Source organism: Thunnus albacares, chromosome 10 (assembly GCF_914725855.1).
Source record: "Thunnus albacares chromosome 10, fThuAlb1.1, whole genome shotgun sequence".
Taxonomy (NCBI): domain Eukaryota; kingdom Metazoa; phylum Chordata; class Actinopteri; order Scombriformes; family Scombridae; genus Thunnus; species Thunnus albacares.
In genome coordinates this window covers 26,231,780-26,256,856 of record NC_058115.1, presented here as the reverse complement: position 1 = coordinate 26,256,856, position 25,077 = coordinate 26,231,780, and the positions used below count along the sequence as shown (strand labels likewise).

Here is a 25,077-nt window from a genome sequence, read left to right as displayed (position 1 = left end):
CCTATAAGATGTCTGTTAAATGTCTCAAGAACGTTATGATCCACTAATTGATGCTGAATGAATGAATTCAAATTGTATAATTACACTTAAAAATGCTCCCTTTTAAAATATTCGTCTTTATTACATATCAAAAAAATTACAATGTTTCGAGCCCAGATTGGCTCTTCATCAGGTGCAGAATCATCAAATTGATTCATGTGTGCATCATCGAATAAATAGTCCCTCATTAGAGCACGTCTTCATGCCAGATATAATAAAAAATATAAATATTAACCCAACATTGTGTGCAAATTTTAACACAATTTAGCAATATATTGAAAATGTATCAAGGAATAAAGTTAAATAATTACACAGATATGCAGAATCACTGAAGAAATAATCAAAATATTCAGTCATGCACAAATGCATAAATCACAACAAATGACTTGGAACGTACACTACATAAATCACCCTCACAAAACAAAGGGAAGAAGGTCGACTAAGAAACTCCACAATCATCCCAGAGAAGGATTTAAAAAAAGGCATAAATTAGCAAAATGTAGACTTAGTGTACAGTCAGAAATGAGAACAGGCGCACCGCAGGGATATCATGAATCATATTTTCATCAGTGTGCAAAGACACAACATCAGCTTTTAAACAGCAAGTCTGCTGAAATGAAACGTATGAGGCATATCTTAAAGACAAAGTAGAGGCTGAATCATATTAATTAAAAAAAGAGAACGCCTGATGCTATTTTTATTAGATTGAATAATATTTGGCGCCCTCTGCTGGTCGGTTCATGCGATCTCAAATAAACTACAAGACTGAATGAATGAGACCTTGTTAGACCTTGTCAGTTGATGGTGTACTGACTTGGCAATACATAAAATAAAGCCTTGAAAAGTTAGAAGTTCATACATTATTTATCAGCCTTCGGAGCCATCTCACAAAACCTCTCTCATGAGGCTATAATGTGTAGGCTATAATTTTCTTTAATAACTAAATGATACAAAACAGCACAGATAGTGACATTTCAACAGTCAAGTCACAGAAATAAAAAAAAAACTCAATATGCACAACTTCAGAATGTAAGAATAAGAGATGTATGGTGTTATGTTTGCGTACATCTTTAATATTAACATACAGTTACACATTATCTAGACCTTTAATCAGCTTATTAAAGGCATGTTAGAGGAAATGCTCTTGTATGCAACACAAATCACTTGCATGAGTCTGTGATCCCATCATTAATATATAATCCTGTTATAACTTATACAACAATAACAACATAGTTTAATAAGATGTACAAACATAGACTGTAGTAGGAGGCCATAACAAATACATTAAGTATGCAAAGGTGAAAATCACTACTGAAATCCTTGTAGTAGTTTTTAAAGGAAGTTTTTATTTTTGCAGATGATGCCATTACTCAGAACTAAGCAAAACCACATTAAACCTCCCAGCAGTACAACAGATACTGTATATATGACATCAACAACAAATAAGAGCAGTCCATGTCTATAACTGACTACTGAGGATAAATCTGATCCACCATAACATCTCCTGCAGCGAGATATAAACCTTTAGCTGTAGTCTACAAGACTCTGTTGTTACAACCATTCATCTCTCAGACAATCCTGGCTGTGGGTTTGTGCATATGTGTGTGTATGTGTGTGTGTGTGTGTGTGTAGGTTACGCGTGTGTGGCTTCCGTTTTATTAATGACAGTATATGGTGACGCCTTCCAGCAGGGATTACCACACTGTGCGCTCTGGCTCTCCCACAGTGCACGGTAATGAAGGAGAGCTGTGGAGACTGGAGGCGCAGGCAGCAGGTCGCTTTCCACCAGAGTTTACATGGCAGACGACAAATCTGGACGTGACTGTCTTACCAGAGATTAAAACTGTCTGAGAGAGACGGAGACGGAGAGGGGAGGCTAGCTGGCTTTAGGCACTTGTTCCTTTGAACCTGCTTGTGCAATTTAACAGCAGATCACTGGCTAACAGTCCAGGAAAAGCAAAGGAAACTATGACAAAATAGGTTGTTTTTCAAGTGTCACTTCTGTGCTGTGATTCAGCTAGAGGGCACTTTGAGAGTACAAACCAGCACCCAAAGCTAAGCAGTTAAACAGCGTTTCCCAGGATGAGCCAGCAAACAAAAAAATATCCTCAGGTTTTGAAATCAAGTCATTTTCATGGCTCTGGAAAAAAACCATGTGGATCACTGCCAAAATACAAACGGGTGTTTCAAGGCCTGTCTGTCAAACAAATTTTATGGAAATCATTTCAGAGGTTTTATAGGTGTTCAGACCATGTGTACAGTTAAAAAACAGGAATTAAGTTTGACAAAGAAATCTTTAGGTCTCTTAAGGTCAACTTACTAGCTTTTAACGGCGCTTTCAACCACACCTCGCGGCCTTCCTTTCGAGTTTACTCAGTTGTCATCCAGATGGCTCAGTTGAAACTGAATCTTTCTTTCTTTTGCTTATATGTTTTCAGTTGTCTCCATGACAACTGGAGCAAATGCCATCTGTGAAACACAGTTTAAAGTCCCGGAAAAAGTTAGTAAATGGACCTTGAGCCAAAATGCTGTTTGCATGGTCAAGAATAAACATTTACACTAAATGAATTGTTTTAACATCATAATCAATAGTAATAGACGATGATCAACAGTAGTACACAATTCTAATTTCTGTCTGATTCTGATTAAAGCTAAAACTGAGTGTAGTTGATATTGAGGCGCTTTAATACTAACCCTGAATTTTGGTCCGCAGAAGATACTGAAGCCTCAGGATAAGGAAAGCCTGCTTGCAAGACAAACCTCTGATTACAAACTGCAAATGCTTAAATGCTTAAAGGTTCCCTGCCAAAGAAGTTTTAAGACATAAAAATACCTCTTTTTTTCCCCCACGAATATGTTAATATACGTCTTTAAAAAGTTAATCTATTCCCCTTACCTCATTGAAAAATCAAGAATCTATAAATATGTAAATATTGTTCATTTCAAATGTTTACTTGACATTGTATGTATGCTGGGAGATTTCATGTTTCCATGTAAATTGCATATTGCAGCATGATTGGCTTACAAACTAGTGGTGATGTCACAAAACCATTCTTTTATGTCCATGCCTCAAAATCAGATTTAAGGCGAGTAGCTACTGGGACACGTTTCCCCTCTTGCATGTCAACAGCCTTCAAGTGTCAAACACAAACACTGTTCTAAACACAACACTGAATTTTCTATGGCTACAGTTTGAAAAATTAACACACATGACTTTCTCCACTCCCAGAGTAACACATGTATAAAACTTTAATCAACTTGGCCATACTATCGATTGAATTATTATCGTGCTACAGCAAATAGTAATTGTGGAAAGAGTTATAAAGCTATCATCCATTCATGAGACATTGTATATCGTTAACTTTAACCTAATCACGACACCGTTAAAGGTAGACTGAGGTTCTAGCGGCTCCTCTCCCCTCCAGGTCTCTGCGGACGTTCAGATCCTGTGGAGATCAGGCAGAGAGAGTAGATCTTAGAAAGATCAATACTCCTTAGTGGATTTCCTATATCAACCACACTGAAATCCTACCATCTGTGACATATAGGTTGAGTGTATAAGTCACTGCTGGGTGGGATCCAATCCAATAAGTCGCCTTCCACACCGTCTGTTCTCGTTGGGTTGAAAATGCTGTAGGCTCGGAGAGGCTTGGATGATTGGAGGCGCCAGGTACACCAGGTGGAATGTTCACTTTGTTTCACTCGTCTTGCTGTTTTCTTCACTGCGCGCTGCTGCTCATTTTGTTCAGGTCAGAGTCATTTATGCAGGCCATTTGTTATATATTTGACACATATATAAACACGAGGTAAAACAGGAAAGCACAAACGTGAAAATATCAAACATAAAGGTCTATATATCATATATGTCGAGCAGAGCTTGTCACCATCCCCCTCTCTCTCTGTCTACGGGTGTTCCCTATTTAAAGCGACTTTAGCATCAGTGGTTTTAACTGTAACCCACAAGTAATTAATATTAGCGTTAGCTTATTGTCATTTGCTGTCATTAGTAGCTAAATTATTGTTTTTGTCAAAACAAATTTGCAGCAATGAAATGCGTCCCACAAATCAAGTGAATTTTTTCTAGTCAAGAGCTAAATAATGTCAGTAAAAACAGTAGTCTAGCTGTTTGTGAGCTTCCCTAGTTAATGTCAAATAATGAAAAGTGTTGGCTTACTATACCAGCTAATGTTACCCCTGAGTTTAAAGCCTTTTCACTTATCTTTTCTTTCTCAATATTGCTATTAAATGCAATATAGTGTCAGTAAGTATCATTGGATTATAGTTGTTGATAGTTAGTGATGGAGGACAGTTTGATCATAAAGTTAGAAGCCAAAGCAGATAATTACTGCAACAACTTGGTTCGGTGTGAACATTAACATATGCACTGTGAAACTGTGCTCTGACAGAGCTCTCATATCTGTACAGTAAATGGTAAATAAGAAGCCAGCCAGCAGTCGGTTAGCTTAGCTTAGCACAAATACTGGGAGGAGGGGGAAACAGCTAACCTGGCAAGGAAACAAAATCCACCTACCAGCACCTCTAAAGCACTCTAATTAAGTTTTTTTTGTAATTACACCCTGAATGACTGAATTAATTGGAGACTTTAATATTTGTAAAGAAAGTCTGACAAGCATGAACACGATGATGAATTATCAAAACATTTAAATTCCAGCGCGATGAACGACGTTATAATATGTTGACGCACAAGCATTTCAATAAAAGCAATAATATAATACACATTTCATATAACTGAGAAAATGGAAAAGTAAATGTACACAGAAGAGAATAAATCAACAATAACACTTGAGAACACGAGGAAATCAATCAATATTTATGTCATTACTTCAAACAATGAGAATACAGACAGTTCAGTTTTGTATAGTTTACATTAATCCGTGTATAAAAGTTGCTGATCTCAAACAGCTGCTCATCAACAGAAGAATAAACCTGTGTAGAATTGCTGACCATCGGGTTTGTGTTGAGATGGAAAAGTGAATGCCAGACTTAAAAAAACTAAATGTACACCAGGGAAAAATGGAACTTGCAACATCTGGCTTTAATAAGAGAGCAAGCCAAAGAAATATTTTTACAAGGAGTAAACATTTTACACTTTAGCCAACACCAGAATGACTTGCAATGACTGAGCAGGCAGAGCTTCTATCTTTTGCTCAATGACAGTCTGTCGATGGAGGTTGGTCGCTGTGAGTTATAGGATGGTAACCACAAGCTGCTGCTGGCAGGATGGAGACAAACAGCAACTGGTCCTGCAAGTAGTGGACAAAAAAAAAAAAACCTGTTGATCTCAGGCCATGTGCAGTATAACAAGGCAAGCAGTAAATTAAACAATTTGTTTACTCTTGTTTGAATAAGCCTTTTGTATGCAATGAAAAAGCAGATAATCATTTAGTAATAGTGAGGGTTTGATTTAGATGCAACCTCGTCTTGACACTGCAAGATGTCACAGCTCACTCTGATACTAATTTTAAACATGAATGTTACCATATTGTACCATATTGTTAGAGCATGTTTTGTCTGCAGTCCAGACCAGCAAATGTTTGTGTATGCAGTCCAATAAAGTTCAGAGTCATGATTTACAGATTTGAATTGCTGTTAGCCAACATTTTAATCGGATTTCCATTCAGTAATGGCTTTAACAGGACGTGTTCCAGATTAGATTAATGGTGCTCTCCGAGAGGAAAAAGTCATATTAGTACTGTCCATGTGACACACATCCGTGTAATCTTAAGTTATCAAAACTCAAAATATTTTATTGCTCCAGTGTCTTGCAGTGATGATTTATAGTTTTTGTTTTTATAGAGATTTTTATAAAGCTAGTTTGTAAAAAGACTGAAGTGCTCTAATGTCTATTTCTCCAGCTTGTTCCCCAAGATGTAACACAATAAGACACATGGGACAGGATAATGGCATGCATAAATATTTGACGGCATCCATAGAAAGAAAAAAAAACTCAAATTTGCATAAACTTTGCTGTGTCGTAGCCTTTTTTTTGAATCATGTTCATGAGAAAGCCAGCAAACCCTTGGGACAAAAGGCTGTTAAAGTAGTTTGACAATAGTTTTCCTTGAGATATAAAATTGTGACTGTTTTCTTTCAACATTTTGCAAATGTAATAGTTCTAGTTTCTACAGAAACTGGCTCTAGCATAGAGCTGCAATGCCGAGTCAATTAATCGATTAGTTGACTGACAGAAAATTAAACGGCAACTATTTTGATAAGTGAATAACTGTCGAGTCAGTTTTATTTATTTAGAGTCAAATCACAACAGAAGATATCTCAGAGGACTTTTATGTGTCATACATGATAGTAAACTGAATATCTTTGGATTTTAGACATAATGAAACATTTTAAGACTTCATCTTGTGCTCCAAGAAATTATAACCGGTATTTTTCACTATTTCCTGAAATTTTGATAGTAAAAATGATTCATCGGTAAATCAAGAAAATAATTAGCAGATTAATCAATAATGTAAAAATGAAAAACTGTAAGTTGATGCTGACTGTAGAACAGGGAAATTCATACGGTTATTAATAGAGTCTTTAATTTTTAAGTTGTCATCAGGTAACTGCAGTAAAAGCTCAGCTTTTACTGCCCAGTAGTTAAAAAAATACCTTTTTATTTTTAGTCAAAATGCAACGCTGTAGCTCTATACTGCATCTGCAGTGACAGTGTACACTGTTAACATTAACATTAACAAGATTATTTTTAACATTGCCATAATCCTTAAAAGACATTTTAGTTCATCGTGTAGCATTTCATGAGCGCATATTTATGGAAAACACAGTGTGGAAACTCTTGAATATGGCAAGTTGCCAGCAGGTAAATTTAGTCACCAAATATTTTCGATGCAACATTAAACTCTTCCACAGGAGACACTGTTTTACATTGTACAACATAAATCTTGTGGATGTCCATATTTCTTCCTTTTTCCACCTCATAACTTCACCACATGAAGGCGCAGAGGTTTTATTAAGGAAACACTAATTTCTGACTTTCATCTTTGAACCGATCGCGACATTAGGCGAATAAAGGTAAATGTAAATCATCTTCCTAAGTGGTCCTCTCCATAATAATGTGCATTTTATGCCCAAAGATGTCATGTTTGTACAGCTGGAGAGTCAGATCAGTGCGTAGAGTAGGACATTAACTCTGACAGTGTTTGGGGCTTTTGTTTCTACAATATGAAAAACTCATATTAAAATGCTTTGAATCAACACATTATGATTTGAATGAATTTGACACGGAGGCCCCCGCAGAAGCAGATTGAAGAAACCTCTTATGAATATCTGGTCTTACTAAAGAGAGCAATTTAGGATTATTGCCATAAAAGGAACTGTGTATGTAATTGAGATTTAAAATCCTTTTCACAGTTTGCTTCCGTAAGAACAAAACGGACTGTTATCTGATCTTCGACTTTTACGATAAGATAGGACGGACAGCCGGGGTTTCAGTCCTGTCGCTAAACTCGCATGAACCGATGAGTGCACGAGGCTTCAGACACTAGACGCTTTGACAATTTCCACAGCATTTTCTAATTCAACCTGCGTGTGAAGGGAAAATTGTACAACACGAAATGAAAAAAAAAAAAATACAAAAACAAACAAAAGCGCTCAGGTGTAATTTTCTGTGTGAAGTCGGAGCCTGGGAAACTCTTCTGCCAGGCTGCTCATCAGACACAGAGTCCGGGTGGCTGACAGCAGCGAACAGAGGTAAACGTCAATTAAGACGTTACAGTAGATGACAGGCCTAAAGAAAACAGTGCTGAGAGATGCCATCTGGGGCAGACTGTGTAAACTGAAGGTGTCTGAACACGATGCTTCAGATAAGGCTAAAATGTTAGCAGCTTTAGACTTGTCAGGTTAACATGAAGAGGCATGAGGAAGACTTTAGGTAGCTGGTGTGCCTGCAGGCTGCCTAATATGAATGATATACTTTTTGTATTTTCTCTGTTTGATAGTTGGATTTTAGAAAATGCAACGGTTTTGTGCAAAAAAATTTGAAACAAAGCGAATGCAGGAGGCATTTCACGTGGCTAACACTGAACATGATTCAGGCTTACTGGTGTTTCTTGCAGCTCGGTAGGTCGACTGTAGTTAGCCTTAATGCTAAATAATGCCACTTGAATGGCATTTTTATCCAGAGGAGTTTGGGCATGCAAGCTTTTCCTCTGCAGTAGCCTGCTTCACACATAGACACACTTTCTGATGTGTCTCCAGCAGCAGCTTTTGCTGAAGAGCGTTGATCACCTTTGGACTACTTCTGTTCTATAAAATGTATTTATTTAGTTCCTCAGAGAAGAAAAAACGGCTCTGAGAGGCGTCCAACTTTTATATTTAACATTTTAACTCAGCAGCTGGCACTCCAAAGCAGTGTGACCTACGCCGGTGATTTTAACGGTTCAGTTCCACGAACACATCAAGCTTCTGACTTCACTATACAGGCTCTTAACAAATCGCTGCTAAAACACGGCGAAATATACAACCGCAGGTAAACATACTTCTAAACCAGGTTTTAACCAGCACAGGATATCTTTCTCCTATCAAATAAATTCACGATTCTCTCCTGATGGATCATTTCCCCCGACTATTTCAAGGTCCATGAGAGCCGTGCTACTGATCTTTTCAGCATGCTTAATGTGTAGAAATTGATTTGTAGAGAAAACATCTGAGATGTGTGTTTTTGTTTTCATCCCTCTTTAATAGAACTTCACAGAGCAGGAAGTGTGTGCGTCATGAAATTCGCCCTGGTTATCTGCTTTCACACGCTCCGGCCAGCCGCCTGCCCCCAAACAGCACCGAGCCCCCACTGTGAGAAGGGTTGATGCACAATTTACACACGCGGGCTGTATGCACATCCATACATATACATGCAGATTCCTCCATAAGATACACACACACACACACACTCAGCATACACGACAAGTTTGCATATCTCTGCACACCTTCTCTCAATCACGTAGCCGTAAATGAAAACCAGCAAGCCAATATTTTCACATAAAGCACACACTTTAAAATGAAAGCCTCAGACAGAAACATAAATATTTTTTAATTTTGCAACACGTAACCAAACGCAAACGTCGTTGCAGCGAAGCTCTTGAATCAAATCGCACCGTGTTGCTGAAAAGCCGAGCAGGTCAGATGAATCTGAAGCTGCTTTGTGGCTTTCGGCTGAGATGGACGGTTGTGCATCTTGTTATGGAGAACTTCTCCTCTGGCTTTAGGTGAGGGTGAGAATGTGTGAGGTCACACCATGTGACCTTTAGCTGAAGCCGCTGGGCTGCCATTGGTCCAGAGCCAAACCCCCCCAAACCCCCTCGACCACCTCCCCCAGACACCCAGCAGTCCTCTCTGCTGTCTGACCGCTGCACTCTTTGGGTAAAGTGCTAGAAGTAGATGTGTGTTTGAAGGTAGCCTGTCTATCATCTGTGTAGTCATTGTCTTGTCTTCTCTTAAAGCACAAATAAGAGACAAACTCGCTTTTACTGAATTCAGAAATCTTTCAGTTTGGAAAGCTACTTGGTTTTTAGCCTGGAGTCCTGCTGTAATTTAATTTGGGCCTGTTACATCACTGCCTACTTCAAAAATAAACTATTGGGCAGAATCCTCATGCTCTGAAACATCAGTAATCTGAGTGCATTTCCTTAACCTACAGTTCCCACACTTCCTGCTACATCTTATCAAATAAAAACAAAAACCTCACTAAATATTAAATGAACCGTGTGTTTGTTTCCTCTGTGTTCGAGAAGAGAGAAACACACGTTTTATGAACATCATTTCTAAAGGCACATGTGCAAAAAGAAAAGGAGTTTAAATTAGTTTAAAGACATAACTAATATGAGAAGTTAGTACTATGAATTTCTAAAATATATTCATCTTTGAAGCTTAAATTGTTGCTGCATCTAATTTAATAACAATACCTGTGAAATGTCAGTGAAAATATATTCCTGCACTATTTTTTTTTTAATTAAAATTCACACAGAAATATCTGTTTTCCGTGTTTTCTACCATCAGTTGCATCGTATATATTATATTCAGGGCAATTTGTGCAAAAAAAAAAAAAAAAAAAGAAGGTGTGTTTCAGAAAAGTGCAATAGTTGAAATCCAGGCCTCATTAGCGTGTAATTAGAAAACATGCTCCCTGATAATATCGCATGGAGACTATTACCAAACCAGCTCATATCTCCTCTAAAGCCGCCGCTGCATGAATATTGAGAGCTTGTTAATTAATTAGATTGGAGGTGTAACGATACATGTTTGGATATTTGCACTTCCTCGCTTTTTATTTGAATTCCCAGAGGAGAGGAGGTGGAAGCTGTGTCGGCTCGGTGTGTTACCTCACATTGGATTTTTTTTTTTTTTTTTTAATCAGCTGGCGGAACAAATCTCACATCAAGATGTGCTGGTGGGTTTTAGGTGTCCGAAAAAATGAGGCAGGGGGAAAATATAAATGTGCTTTAAACAGAGATTGACAATCTTTGTAAGAGCCTGCTTATTAGGTTTATTGTTTATATTTCTTAGGTAGCCTATTGTGCGTATTTAATGCCTGCTAAGCATGTAGTTTTTCTAATTTAAAGGAGTTTAGTTCGGGTGCGTAAATGACTCTGCAAGTGTCTGAATTCAGAATAATAATTAACTTAAACGTGAGATGAATTTAAATATCTACGGTGCAACCAAAAGCTTTATTTTGTGAATTTTCTCTGCAAAAAAAAAAAAATCCGTAATTAAACGTGAGCGAACATGCAGCCACAGGAGCTAAAAAGCCTATTGTGTTTTTTTTTTTTGTTTTCCATTGAAACTTTTAATAAGCTCTTACCTTGAGTAGGCTGGAGAAGAGAGGAGAAAAAGGCAAAAGGTCTGCAGTCCCTGAGCGTCGGTGGTTCCAGCCAAATGAACATTTCCCAACTGAAGCCTCCTCTCTCCAGGTCATCCTGTGCGCTCACACATGTTGATTGTGTGGATGTGGATTGTGGCTGCAGACTTGCGTATTCGCGCCCCCCTACAGCAGCCGAGGCTTATCCCTGTCAGCTGATTATTGCTCCGCGTTACCGACTCCATCAAAAGGTGACACTTTGTGCAACAAAAAAAAAAAAAAAAAAAAAAAAAAAAAGGACCCGCAGCTTTTTTTTTTTTTTTTAGAGGAAAATCTAATTCTGGAGGGCGAAGAGTTCAGGCCGCTGTGGATGCGCTCAGATATATTCACAGATCTGTAAAAAGAGAAGATTGCTTCTCTTGTGTTTGTTATTTGTCAATTTTTTTTTTTTTTTTGTAAAAACAACATTTGGACTAACTGTGATTTATTTCTCCTCATAATAATCCCCCCCTTGAGAGATGACCTGAGGCCTCTTTCAGCATGACATCAGATCCTAAATCAGCTCCTTCACCAAGTGGACACATCTCTCTTTTTTCTTCTTCTTTTGAACAGATCATTCTTGTTCATTTTAATAGTGATAACAGTTTCATCTTGAGGCTTTAAAATAGACTATAAACACACACAAAAAACCCTCACATCATGACCGAGATTGTGAAGCCTGTGAACGGCGCACGCAGCTCAGCCTAGGGACTATTTATTTGACTTCTTTCTGCGGGGAAGTGTTGCGGTGCTTCCTCCCCGGTGCCTCCGCGCTCTGCCTGCAGCCACGAAAGGTGCAAGTCATCCCCCCACCTCCCCACCCCACCACCCCCGCCTCCTCAGTCATCAGCAGCCCCGCATACCTCTCTGTGTGCGCTTGTTTGCTCAAGCTTGTGAATCAGTTTCCCTTAGACCGTGTCTTTGTTTTGCTTTGCCGCACTTGCGCACTATAAAGCAACGACTTTAAAAAAAAAAAAAAAAGGGTACAGAGCTGCAAAGGAAAACTACAAGGCAAACAGAGACATGCGTGAGACAGAGAGGCTACACAGTAAATTTAGATTTCTGGAAGAAAAATTGCAGCTTTAAAAATATCCACGATCAAACTCGTCTCACTGTTGCATTTTGTAGATTATGATCATAAATCCATCCCTAAAATATACATTTAGAGAAACGCACAATTCCTATTAAAGCATAAATCTAATCAAAGGATGATTTTTGTTTAAATTGTGCTGCACGTTTTTTGTTTTTTGTTCCTAATCATCCACTTCAGACAACTTCCATATCTTCTGAGTTCAAACAGGAAAAAAAAAACCTCAAACTCTAATGGACTGTTGTCATTGTTGTGTGGTCCAACTGCTGTTTGTTGATTCCCGTGTTATTTCAAGCACCAGTACCCCGCCGGGGCTCTTGGCTGAGCAGGCAGACATGTATTCAGCAGTTAATCTGACGGAGCATCTCGCTGCTATGTGTATTGGAGCGACCCATTGTTTTCCTCTATAGATTAGCCGCACAAGCACCTCCACATAATCGAAAGGCTATAGACAGACTGTCATTGCTTTACACTCCACTAACAGACTACTAACACAAAGATTCAATAAAAGTCTCCCAGCAGAATGTTTTTGAACAATATATTTACTTCCATTAAATAAAACACAATAGTTTTTTTTGGATGTTGAAAAAAAAAAAAAAAAAGAACATAATTCCGTACCAAATAGTATACACAGAGCAAAAACCAAATAATTTGTCGCAGGAACATTTTGATGCTTCTTTTTTTTTTTTTTTTTTTTTTAAAACCAGAATTGCTATTCTAAATCGATATTCACACAGACATTAATAATAAATTTATAATATGTTAGAAACACACAACTGGTGCGTTTTAGTATTTACATTCCCTTTTTGTTTGCAAGCAAAACATGATTCCTTTTTAGGGTAATTTTTTTTTTTTTTTTTTTCCACATGCGTTGATAAATTGAACCTGGAGAGGATTGGAGGGTTATAGCGCATTCGCCTCGACAAACAGGAGATGATAATTCAAATATATATACAACCTTTCAGTCAACAATTAACGTCCAAAAATCCACCAGAGAAACCCCTCATGACGAGCTATGAAAAAAAAATGAAACAGGCCTGTAGCTTTTTACTGTGCCGCAGTGTGAAACAGGCCGGTACTCGTTTAAAAGGGGGGGGAATAAACCTAAAAACTCCCGTTTCAGTTGGACTCCGGTGTGGAGTTGAGCTTGTTTTTCAGTGGTTCAGTCTTCTAGTGCCCTTTTTGAAAAATGAAAAAAGTAGTTGTAGGCTAGTAGTCTCTTGTTCCTGTGGCCGGCTGTTTGTGATTACCCCACACACACTGCAAAAAATGACCACCATAACAAGCCATTTAGTCTCGTAATAACTCTCAAAATCGCATGATTCCTAAATTCAAATAAAAAATAAATGTACCAACAGGGTGCGGTGGGATAATTTCACACGTTTCTTGATATGTTTTTTTTTTTTGTTTTTTTTTTGTTTTGGAGTTTCCAAGGATAAAGTGGCGATATCTTGAGAGGAGGAAAAAAAAAAAGTCAGAATAATGTACATCACACCCCAACTAGCCTACATCAACAGAATGCCAGCTGATTAATACATTTCCTGAAACACATTACAAAAAGTAAAATTATTTCACCGCCACATTTTCTCACTCACTTAAGAGAGAGAGATAACGTTTCAAGCGTCACTACCAGCCTCTAATGACTTGCTTAAGGTGGTTATTTTTTGCAGTGCAGGTAGATATTAGACTGGTCTGTCCACGGCGTATTGGCAAGCGCTCAGATTAGTGGCCGGATTCTGCACACTGGCATATCCAAAACTCGAGTGCTGCTTGGCTTTCAGTCTCAGGCTGGCCAGGCTGGAGTTGCAAGTGTCCCTGTACACATAAGGAGGGGTCGGAGGCGCGTAAGGGCAGGCCGACGTGGGCACCCCCGTGTTGAGAGACGGGTTACTGAGGTTGTTCAAGTTATTGAGGCTGTTGAGACTGGAGCCCGGCACCCCGGTGACCGCCGATGGCACCATGCTGGAAGTCATGGAGGATATGGAGTTGGGCGGTGAGAACATGGTCTGCGAGGATAAGGGGTTGACATTCATGGAGTTGAAGAAGGGGAAGCTTTTGGTGGATAAAGAGGCCGACGTGAGGCCCTTGGCGGCCCAGTTGTTGTATGTGTAGCTGGGGTACATGTCGTCGTAGGGCTGCATGAGTCCATTGAACTGCGGGCCGAAGCCGTTTTTGCAAAGCTCGGCTTGTTGGTTTCTTTCCCGTTTCCTCCACTTGGCTCGCCGGTTCTTGAACCAAACCTAAACCCAAAGAAAATGAGAAAAGGTTAGAGATTGTCTTTGAGGAGAATCTAATCCTTTAAAGCTCCTATATGATGTCTTACAGCGGCTGCTCTGAGTTCTACATTTTAATATAAGAAAAAAAATCCTTAATTTTGTGCATTTTTTCTGTAAAATCATATTATAAATGTAATTCTAAGCATGTTCTCCTAAAAGGTTCAACGCCTATAAATCCAAACAAACACTGTTTTATAAATCTTTTTCTTTCCTATGCAGATAATTCCCGCTTTGAATCCGCCTTTTATCTGAACAGAATACACATCGCGGGGTGTCACCACAGCATCTCAAAGTGGAGAGGTTGTGTATTCCTCTGCAGGCGTCCACAAACACGCTGACCTTAATCACACAACGCCAGGGCGACAATCGCAAAATACAAGCTTTGCACCTCTTTCACACGAGCAGGAGAACACGACTGGTATCTGTCACCGACTCATGTCAATAGCCTCAACTGTTAACAATGATATGAATGTGTAATTAAACGTTAAAAATAACAAATAAGTAGTTTTTTTTTGACTTTTTTTATTTTTTAAGTTACTGAAAAGATGAATTCATTTGTGCTAAAATTATTTTTGCATAGTGTGCAGGGGATTGTAATTATATTTACCCCAATAGATAAACATATACAGTCTAATTAAAATTCGGCTTCAAGCAGCAGTATATTTAAACAAGAGTCTCATTATTTGTTTTCCAGCTAAATATTGTGCTTTACACATTATTACATTATTTTCAAGAAACCCTCAGCCGTGCGTAAAGTTTGTCGTTCGTGCGTAATAATATGAAGATAAAGGATATTCTTAGACACACCGGACAATTGGAACAAGTTACCCAACATTATAAACACTAATTGTTTTTGTTTACACCCGAGGGAATACTCACCCTGACCCGGGCCTCTGTGAGGTTGGTCCACACGGCTATCTCCTCCCTTGTGCTCATGTCCGGATAGCGATTCCGCTGGAAAGTGGCCTCCAGTTCCTGCAGCTGCTGGCTGGTGAAGTGAGTCCTCTGCCGCCGCTGCCGCTTCTTTTTAGAGGGGTCATCTGAGGAGTCGTCGTTTTTATTTTGGATCTTCTCTTTCTCTGTAGAAAGGACACGAGTTAATTCAGTCAGGGTCAGGCGGGTTTTAGGCCTATGTGCACACAAAAAAAAATCCTCAATTAATGACTGTTGGGGAAATTAATGAAATTATTTAAAAATCTGAATGTAGATGAAGAAATGTTTTGATCCATAAAAGAGGCCGTTTTCCTTTTTTTCATGTTTTGTATTTCCTTAATTTTGTGAGATTTTAGTGAATATTTCGATTTAATCTTGACATTAAGAATTTAAATAAACGCTTCACTAATTTTAGTTGACACGAGACAAGCTCCCTTTCATTTACATGACACAGAAACTTTTCACACACAAGCCAGTGTCAAAACTAATTATATGACAGCTTAAATGACAGCTATAATCGCCTGTTTGCATGCATGAAAACTCCCTTAACGTTGATTAATGGGAGCCATCTTTTGTTTGATATAAAGAAGACATCTGCTGCGCCTCGCTGAGAACATCTGCAGCCCGGGCGGTTCTTACCGACAGACTCCGGACTGGACGTGTCCGACACCGTGTGCACCTCTAACCGATGTTTAGAGTCCACAGACCGCTGCAGCGGCTGTAAACTAGAGGCCATTGCCAGAGCCGTGTGGTGCGTGGAGGCAAGTTTATTCCCTGTTAGGTGGTGGTGGTCTATGTTTAATGGATCCCTCATAGAGTTCATCGGTAAAAGATCGCACAACTGGCTGTCAAAAGCAGATTAACTCCCCTTTAGTACACGCAGGATAGGCGGAAAGTCGTCCGTCTGCGGAATGTGTTCAGCTCCCCCAAAAATGCACAGCAGCGCGGTTCCTCTTGCGGTTGAGATGAAACCCTCTTTCTATATAAACTGGAAAATGCTTTAAAATAGGCCATTGAGTGCAGCCATACTAGCATCGGGGATAACAGCGGCTACCTCGGCTGACTATTAGAGTGACAAGGACAGGTAGGTGATATTAGATCCAGAGGCATACACACGCCACACCGCTCTCTGTTCATTTCAGCTGTTGCCTGTGCGCTGCCTATCCAACTGCGCCTCTCTCCAGACCTCCACGTCACCATGTTGCGCCCGCCCATATTTTCTCTGACAGGCACATCCATGTGGACACGACGGTGTGCCCAACCAACCGGAGCTTGCAGAAACGAGATATGTCTGCCAATGTGTTTATGCGGGCTGGCGCTTATTTTTCTCTTCCAAATAAAAGCATGTAAAGAGAGATGGGACGCACGGTGTACCCGCGGCGCTCCGAGGTGCCGTTGCGCAGCAGCCCAAGACCAAATAAAAATGAAAATAACACAGTTTGGCCTCATTTTATGAGATGGGTCCAGTGGCCCAGTAAAACGATGCAGTTCTATTGATACCCAAGTTGAGCTGCATGCTCGCAGGCTCTGCCACCGCAGTTTACTCAGAGACTCAATGTAGATAAAGCGAGCCACTGGGTGGATTGTATTGAAAGCCGTGTGAAAGAAAAAAAAGATGCACACTGCATATCAAACACAAAAACCTTCTGCAGCACAATGATTCTGTGACAAGACTCGCGATGATAAAAAAAAACACCCACTGGAAAAAAAACAAATGTAATTTCTAAAGGAGGGATGTGCCAGCCTGCTCCAAAACTGTCTGTGCGCACTTGTCAACTGACACTAACTGCCAGACATGCATGTGTAGAGCAACACACGTGCAGCTGGTGCAGCTCACGGGCGTGTTGCATTGGGATGCAGATTTTCAGATATCATGTACTCATTCAGAAGCAAGTCAGTCAGGGAATAAAACCCTGATTTAGAGCAGTAAACACAACTCTTGAGTTTAAATATTGTTTCCACTTCTGATGTTTGACCTCATATTCAGTTAGATAGTAAGGAAAATGTCTAATGTGCGTGACCATAAAAGGTGACCAAACTGACCTTAAGTGAGTGAACCGTCTACCACTTCCCTGTATATAACCAATATCCAGCGGAAAAGCATTGACAGTACTAGTTGTAAAACCAAGCAATCCTCTTGACCTCCCCAGAGTTAAGGTTTAAATATCCATTAAATCAACCCCGCCGGAGCCACGGTTAACCACGCAGACTCAGTTTGTTGACGACGGATTACTTTATCTGGGTGCTTAACTGGATATCTCTCCTCACTTTGCGTTTGGACCCCTCAATCGTTCTCAGCGAGCACTCCTGTAGTTTTTTTTTTTTTTTTTTTTTTTGATAATCTGATAAGACTCTCATTTGCCTAAGAATTTCTGAAGGAGGACTTTTAATGAGTTTGAGCTGATATGCCAGCAATTTTTTTTTTTTTTTTTTTTTTTTTTACTTCATCCAATTCCCCCCAAGATTGTGACGCGTTAAGGCAAAGTAAACATGTCTTATCAAACAAATGCGCCTTTAATTTTCAAGGTGGGAGATCGAGGGTGGAGAAATGTCAGCTGGGTAACAGGTGATGGAAGTGATGGGCCGATTGTGTAGAGAGACATTCATGCCAATTTAGTACGAATCATATAAGTGCACATGACACACACACACATATATATATATTAAAACTATTTCAATACAAAGGATATTCTTTGTGTCCTTCTCTTATTCCCTAACGCACATTGATCATCATCATCATCATCATCATCAAATAACACACTTCCCTTCTCCACGTGGCCAGTCGAACGCCCATTTGGATTTGGCGCTGTTAAGAAGTTACTGGGCTAATCCCGTGAAAGCCCCTGATATATAAATACCAGCAGACCATAGACTGTATGTAACACACACACACACACACACACACACACACACACACACACTGAGAAGGGGGAGAAAGATACTTTATCAAAACTAGAGAGCGAATCCTCTCTCACATAAAGTAATAAAACCTTGTTTGGATGGTCTCAGAGTGATTCAATTAAGATGATTCATGTTTTTTTAAGTGATAATCATTCATGTATAATTTTGATGAAATTATACATAATTTGCATGATGTCGTAATGGATTCACTATCATTCATTTCTTATTATGAGTGTGAACAACACAATAACGCCCTTAGATTTAAAACGACACTAAAATGTCAAAATATAATAACATGATTGATGATGATTGTGAGTATTTTGGAGGTAAAACGTGATTGTAAAAATAACAGATTTTAGAGTTAGGCACTTTTCTTAAAAATAACAAGAATAAAAGTCTTATTTTCTGTCCAACACTGAACAGTCTGTTGCTCCTTTTTTCCTCTAGCCGGATTGTAATACTAAACTTGAAGTGGATTATCGGTTTCCTCTTCATTTCTACCTTCTGAATGCTTTATCTCTCTTCTGCGGATTACTGCGTGCAATAGGCCTCCGTCATAGAGGGCCATTAATTAGCTATTCAGTCAATATAGGGAGGGGGGGGACGACAAGGCTTTTTACATAGGATTAAGGAGACATCAGATTCCTCCATTAGTATATTCCTCCTCACGAATGAGCTTTCATTATACATTTAGTTTTCCCCGGAGTCAATCCAACATGCGCTGCATATATTAGGCCACAGACGCTCGGTGTGTCTATATTTGCAAGCATCACTCTCACTCACCCGCATAAAATCCCGCGTTTATTTCAGTTTCTTTTTTTTTTTATACGATTATTTTTTTTTAATCAATGGTCGTTCACAATGCGCAGCTATGACACCATGAAGAGCCTGCACTTTGTCACATCAATGTCGGCTAAATGAAACCGAATGAGAGTTAGTGGTTATTCGTTTAAGGCCCTAACAAGACCTGATGTCATTTCCCCCGCTACACTGGCGAATAATTAATAAATCCCAGGCTTCCCAGCTTGTGTTCAGTCTCTTGTTGGATGTTATTCGGGGGATTTGATTTCGGAAGCATGCTGCCATTTATTGTGAATAGATTCGAAAATGGTGGAGGAGTATTAGAGAGGGGGGAAGACGCATGAAAAAAAAAGGGGTTTTGTTGCTGTGTGCTGCGCCAAAGGCAAGTAAGTAGAGAATTAAAGGCCACAATAAGATGTATAATTATTCATATGGTTAATCTTTGAACTACATCATATATATATATATATTAAAAAAGGCCGTGGCTGTGCAGAGCTGTTTTCCCCCAAATGCTCGGATGTTGCTCACTGAAGCTGCAGATCCACACGCGACCACCAGGTGTCCCTCTAAGACAGTGAACAACCTGGATTCACCAACAACTTCTCACTGACAAGCAAAGCAAGACTTAAGATCTGTGACCCACCCCCCCCCCTACCCTCCACCCCCTACCCCCCCACCACCCCTAACAGTTCTAGTCTGAAATAACGCTGCAGAATACGCACATGAAGCAACTTTTTTAAACATCAAAAATGAAATCTTAGACTCTTAAAGAAACCATGTGTCATTTGGTGCGAATCCCAACAAAACTCGTCGCTATTTTCTGGAGAATTCCGCTTATTTTGCGTTTATTCAAATATGTTGAGCCTGTTTTTAAGAAACCTCACAAAACAAGAAATTTGGAAAATACCACCAGGCTGTCAGAGCAGTTAACTTAATTCACAAAAACGTCCTTGAGCCAGGATGTGTCAGCTAGTCTTTTTTTTTTTTTTTTTCTTATTTTTGCAGTCTAATTTGGGACATTTTTCGTAGACAACTGTGCATCGTCTGTGTGAAATAGATTAAAGTGAACATAAGGGATGTGTTATAGGCCCAGATAATAAATGTCCTCTTTGCAGCCTGGATCAATTACCAAGAGGCCTTTTTATGCACCATTTTTGAAATCCTTATATATACATATATAGATTGAAATGTTGGATCTCCAAAAAAATCCTGTTTTTTTTAAATTCTTTCTATGAGCTGTGAGAAACGCACCACACTGACTCACATGGATCAGATACTCACCTATTTGCGCGCAGGTGGTGGCCAGTTTGCGGCAGTGGGAGTCCATTATCGCAATTTGTGGAAAACCGCTTCTGTAAAAGCAGACAAAGGAGCCATAATTAGCCTTTAAGATTAGTAAACAACCCCCTGCCTGCATAATTCATACAACTCTACCTCTGCAGCCAGTGATTGTGGAGTGAACATGAGACCAGGAAGAGTTGTTGTGTGCTCAAATGTTGGTGGTCTTGAAGAGAAATAAGTTAAAACGAATTCACTTATAAGAGCATAAATGCTGGTTTTTATAATAAGAGTAAATACATGAATTAATACATAAGATCACGTTGGGATGTCAGCGCGCTCTGATGTCACTGGTAGCAATAAAGGTGCCTTTTAATTTTTGTAAGAAATGCGTCATATTTACATTTCACCCAACATAAATAATATTTAAAGAAATCTCCACTTGCTTTGAAAAAAATGGAAACAAATTGATTTGAAGTGGAAACAAATGAATCTTCTCATCATGATGATTCTTAATTTTTTGACAAATCAGGCTCTAAAGCGCGGTATCATCACTCAATATGTGTTGTTATATATTTTTTTTTCTTCCAACGTCAGACTTTATTTTTGTGCAGTCTGACTCTAGAAATCTGAAAAGCAGCGTGTTCTGCATGAGCCGGATCTTGTTGCAGCCTGCAGCAGTTGGAAGTGGAGTGATTCCGTAGTAAAATCACGGGATTAGAGTCTGATTGAGATGTCTGTCGGTGGGATATTACAAAATTCATTATCGCAGCCCTCATACTACCTCGATATGAAGTTACACAGATGGGGTTTTATTAGTCCAGGCTCACACTGTTTGCTTATGATAATTCAAGTCGGGGGGAATTTGCATGCAGTCATGCTGTTAACCATTTTCCTCACTTCTTCACTTCACCTGCTCTACATCATCTGTGAGGGTTTTTTTTTTTTTTTTATTATTATTATTGTTATTTAATTCAAAAGATGCAGATATTGGAGGTTAAGTTTTACCGGTGTGTACCTGCATCACTCTTCCCTCCTCTTTATCCCCACTGCAAAATGAAATAGTGCGGGTCAGGCTGTAAGGTGGAAGGTTACAGCATGCGGCTCCGTGTTATCTAATCAGTGAGATTTAATGAGGGGTCCCTCCAATATCTCAGCCGCGGCCTCTGAAATCACTTCCGGTGTTAGTTATTTATGTATTTATCGTATTTGACGTTATTGGGTAAAACATTGAACACAGTTTCAACATTGAAGGGATTGTTTTGATCTCTTTTTGTTGCAGACTAAATAAAAAGCATTAAAAGCATGTATTTCCTTTAAAAGCGAAAGGCTAAAATACGTATGTAACATAAATAAATAAATTGCTTGATTAATTGACGTTTTAGTAAAAGAAGGTCGATATTAGAGCGCTAATTTGAAAACCAAACTAAACAAGTTGTCCACACGGGCATGATTAATGTCATAGAACATCCGTAGGCATGTACTATTCATAATAAATAATAATAATAATTAACACGTAATTACGGTTCAGTGTAACTTCAAAAAGAACATAGCCTTTATGTGTGTATATATTATTTTATTTCTAACAAGACGCCACAGTTTACATCCAATCGGAGCAGCTTATAAATATATCTGTGTGAAAATGATGATTCCAGATATAAATCTCCATCCATCCATTCATTCTCACTTCACGGGCTCTCTGTGCTCTCACCACCACCAACAGTTGATATGAGTCAGTGACTCACATGGCATCAGGCCCAGTGCAGACAGAAAGCTGGCATTGCCTCACACTGGCTTTACTTCTGAAATTAACACAGTGGAGCATGAGACTGCAGCCTTTACCGGGAGATGAATCGACTAACCTCCACCATATGGTCCTGTATTAATTGAAGGCGTGAGACCGTGAACGTGGCCTCTTTTACCCCGATTTCTTTTTTTTCTTTCTTCTTCTTCTTCTTCTCCTACATTGCAAAATGATGCAGAGGAGGGTAAACAACATCTGAACTCACTTTAGGCCCACTTGTTTTTTTTTTATTGAGTGTTATTTATATTTTCCTCGGAGTTTATAACGTTTGTTTATTAGATTTACTCACAATTTATTTTAGTTTGTGTTGTTTTTTTGAACCTCACACAACCTAAACGTTTAGTAGCAAAAACGCGTGTGGATCTGATGCTAAAACGAGCAAAAATCTTTCTTTCCTGATACTTTAATACATGTTTAACATTTGTGACGCTTTTCTCACGATTATCACTAAACCAGAGGACAATACAGTTTAGTTTACCCCCCCATTTTTTTATGTCCCCATGCACACTCCATCACCGCTAACGATACATCATTATCATCCGCCGACCTGTAAGGCGAACCCTGCCCTCACACCACCTCATGCTCCTTTATGTTACGGCCACGGCTTTGAAATTCACATCAGAAACACAAAGAACAGGCAAAAAAAAAAACCCCGAGGTGGAACAAATTCCTTCACTTGCATAAACTCACATCTCCGCTTCAAAAAAAAAAAAAAAAAAAAAGTGCGCCTCTACTCTTCTACTGCACTTACCAGTTGAAGACACCGGTGGGGTTTGATCTTCCCAGCCGTCGGCGTTTTATTCTGTAGTGAAGAGATAAAATCCCACCGTCCAAACACACTTAGACACCAGTAGTTGTGTTTACAGCGAGAATTCAAGCAACTTGAATGTCCAGTAACGCTGGAGTCTTAAGTTTCTGTCCGGAAATGCGTGCGTGCGTTCATGGATGGCTCCCCCGCTATGTTATCCAAAAAAAAAAAAAGAGAGACGCAGCGCTACCTTTTAGGATTGTTTCATTTATGCGCATAAATAACCATCTGTTTACAGTGCGAGGAGAAACAGCGAAGGAGGCGTTTTCATCCGAGTCTCCCCTTGGTTCGTCCCCTTCTGTCTTCCTCAACTTTTTCCCCCTTGAAAGACGCTCCAAGAGTGGCGCATTTTTCCTCCTTCTTTTGAGCTCAGAGAGGGACCCCGTGTGTGTGTGTGTGTGTGTGTGTACGTGTGTGTGCATGTGTGTGTGTGTGCTTTTAAAGGGGTGTGTTTGTGTATGTATGCCTCTGTAGTCTAGCGGAGGGCAAACTTACAGCCTCTCAACTTTCAACAACAATCAAAAATTCGGAATGGCAGCTTTTGAAAAGCACATGCATATTAAAAAAAAAAAAAAAAAAAAAAAAAAAAACCAGGGATATTCCTGTTGTCCCGCCCAGGCGCGTTTACTGTAACGGCGCACTAGTGGAGGCGCAGGCATGCAAAACATATAATGGTTCAATTTGCCTAAACTCAGCCTGCAATTTACAACAACAGACTCACCTGCTTATTATCTCAACGCTGTGCGCAAAATAAACTATTGTCATAACCACAGATTTATGACTAAATCCACTCACTGGCAGTCAATTTAAAGAAATTCCGGTTTTTTACATCAAAGATACAGGCTCAGATTTCAGTCTGTTTTGTAACCCAGCAAAATTAGAGCCTAATTAATGTGTAATTAAGCTGTCTGTTTGGCGATTGTATACATAATTTCACATATTTATAAAGCAGAGTATTTGGAATATTCAGAGGTGGGTGGAAAACAGAAAGAAAAAAAAAATGAAATGGGTGTATAAGGCTGGTTCAGGGCCAGACAGAGCGCTATCGTGTTGCGGATTTATGTGCAGATGAAGTGAACAGCTGGCTCGGATGCAAATGTTCTTTATAGATCCGTTTCGTTAGATACAGACTGGGCTGATTTTCCATTCGCATCTTAAGTGAGGCGAGCAGACCGGACGTAGGCCTGCGCTCCACGCGCCTAATCCGTCTTTTACATTTTTAGTCATACTCCCCATCAAAGCGGTAATTAATGCGCACATCCACACGGGAATTTCTAGGCAAAAAGGGGGGACACTGAAGCAAAAACATGCGCATCATCAACCCTCCCAAACCAAAATGTGGTGAATCAGATATCCCAAACACACACGTAATATAATAAAAGCTTAATGGATCCTTATGTAACCTTATAAACAGAGTAATGTAATTTTAACAGCTGCTTAGATCAGGTTGATTTATTTTAGCTAGACCCATTAAATTATCTCATTTTTTTTAAAAGCATAGATAAATGGTTTTTAGTCCTCTACAAAGGCCCAGAAAGGCCATATTTTATTAATTTTCCACTCGCGTAAAACGTGCAGACGGAGTGCGTTGGGTCAAATGCAAACCAATACAGGGAGAATAAATAAAATCAGCATATTTGCCAACACGTCTCACTCACTTCCTCAAAATCTGACCCGTGCGTTATGATATTAAAGCACACGTGCCCATAAACACACACACCCCCCACCCACCCACCCCCCCGCGCGCACCCACACTTAAATTGCAAGTAAACAACCCCAAAGCGAGTGCAGAAAACATCAACCCCCTGCATCATGCACATCCTCAAATCACGCCCCGCCTTGCACTGAGAGGAAAAAGAGGGTGAGCAGCGCGTCTGGAGAGGCATGATGCTCGGCTATTCTCCTCTTACCTTCTTATACAAAGAAAAAAAAAAAAAAAAGAATCAGTCAAGAGCCTCCTCTTTCTCACGCAGAAAGGTGCAGAGGAATGCCTGAAGTTCAGAGAAGGCTGGCGGGTATGAAATCTTTCGCCTCGGGGGCAAACTGGCGGCTTCTTTTCATTTCAAGCGCTTATCGATTCGCCGTTGTCATCTTTGGCGACGCAGAAGGACACTTGAAAGAATTTCTGATGGGGCTGTGATGTGAGAAACAGGGTGACCTGCTCTGCTGATGCTCTCTCCTGATTCTTAACGAGCACATCAGCCCGCCAGTCAGTACAGTTGGACATTTCAACTTTTTTTTTTTTCCTCCTCCTGCATACTGGAGAGGACTTTAAAACAC

The 25,077-nt window shown here is 39.6% G+C and overlaps 1 protein-coding gene and 1 long non-coding RNA gene across 3 annotated transcripts in view; one reads left to right on the top strand and one right to left on the bottom strand.

The window, feature by feature from the left end:
- Positions 1–25,077, top strand: part of LOC122990769 — a 101,343-nt gene that overhangs the window by 5,544 nt on the left and 70,722 nt on the right. The gene's annotated exons all lie outside the window — the stretch shown is intronic.
- Positions 13,415–23,174, bottom strand: pitx2 (paired-like homeodomain 2). Of its 2 annotated transcripts, XM_044364254.1 has the most exons (4): positions 22,741–23,174; positions 20,189–20,259; positions 15,152–15,351; positions 13,415–14,236 (listed from the first exon to the last, which is right to left on the bottom strand). In XM_044364254.1, exons 2-4 carry the CDS (start codon positions 20,232–20,234, stop codon positions 13,679–13,681), a joined length of 804 nt encoding a protein of 267 aa, XP_044220189.1. In that variant the 5' UTR covers positions 20,235–20,259; positions 22,741–23,174; the 3' UTR covers positions 13,415–13,678. The 2 variants fall into 2 exon arrangements, with proteins under 2 accessions (XP_044220189.1, XP_044220187.1); XM_044364252.1 differs by lacking the exons at positions 20,189–20,259; positions 22,741–23,174 and adding an exon at positions 15,845–16,366.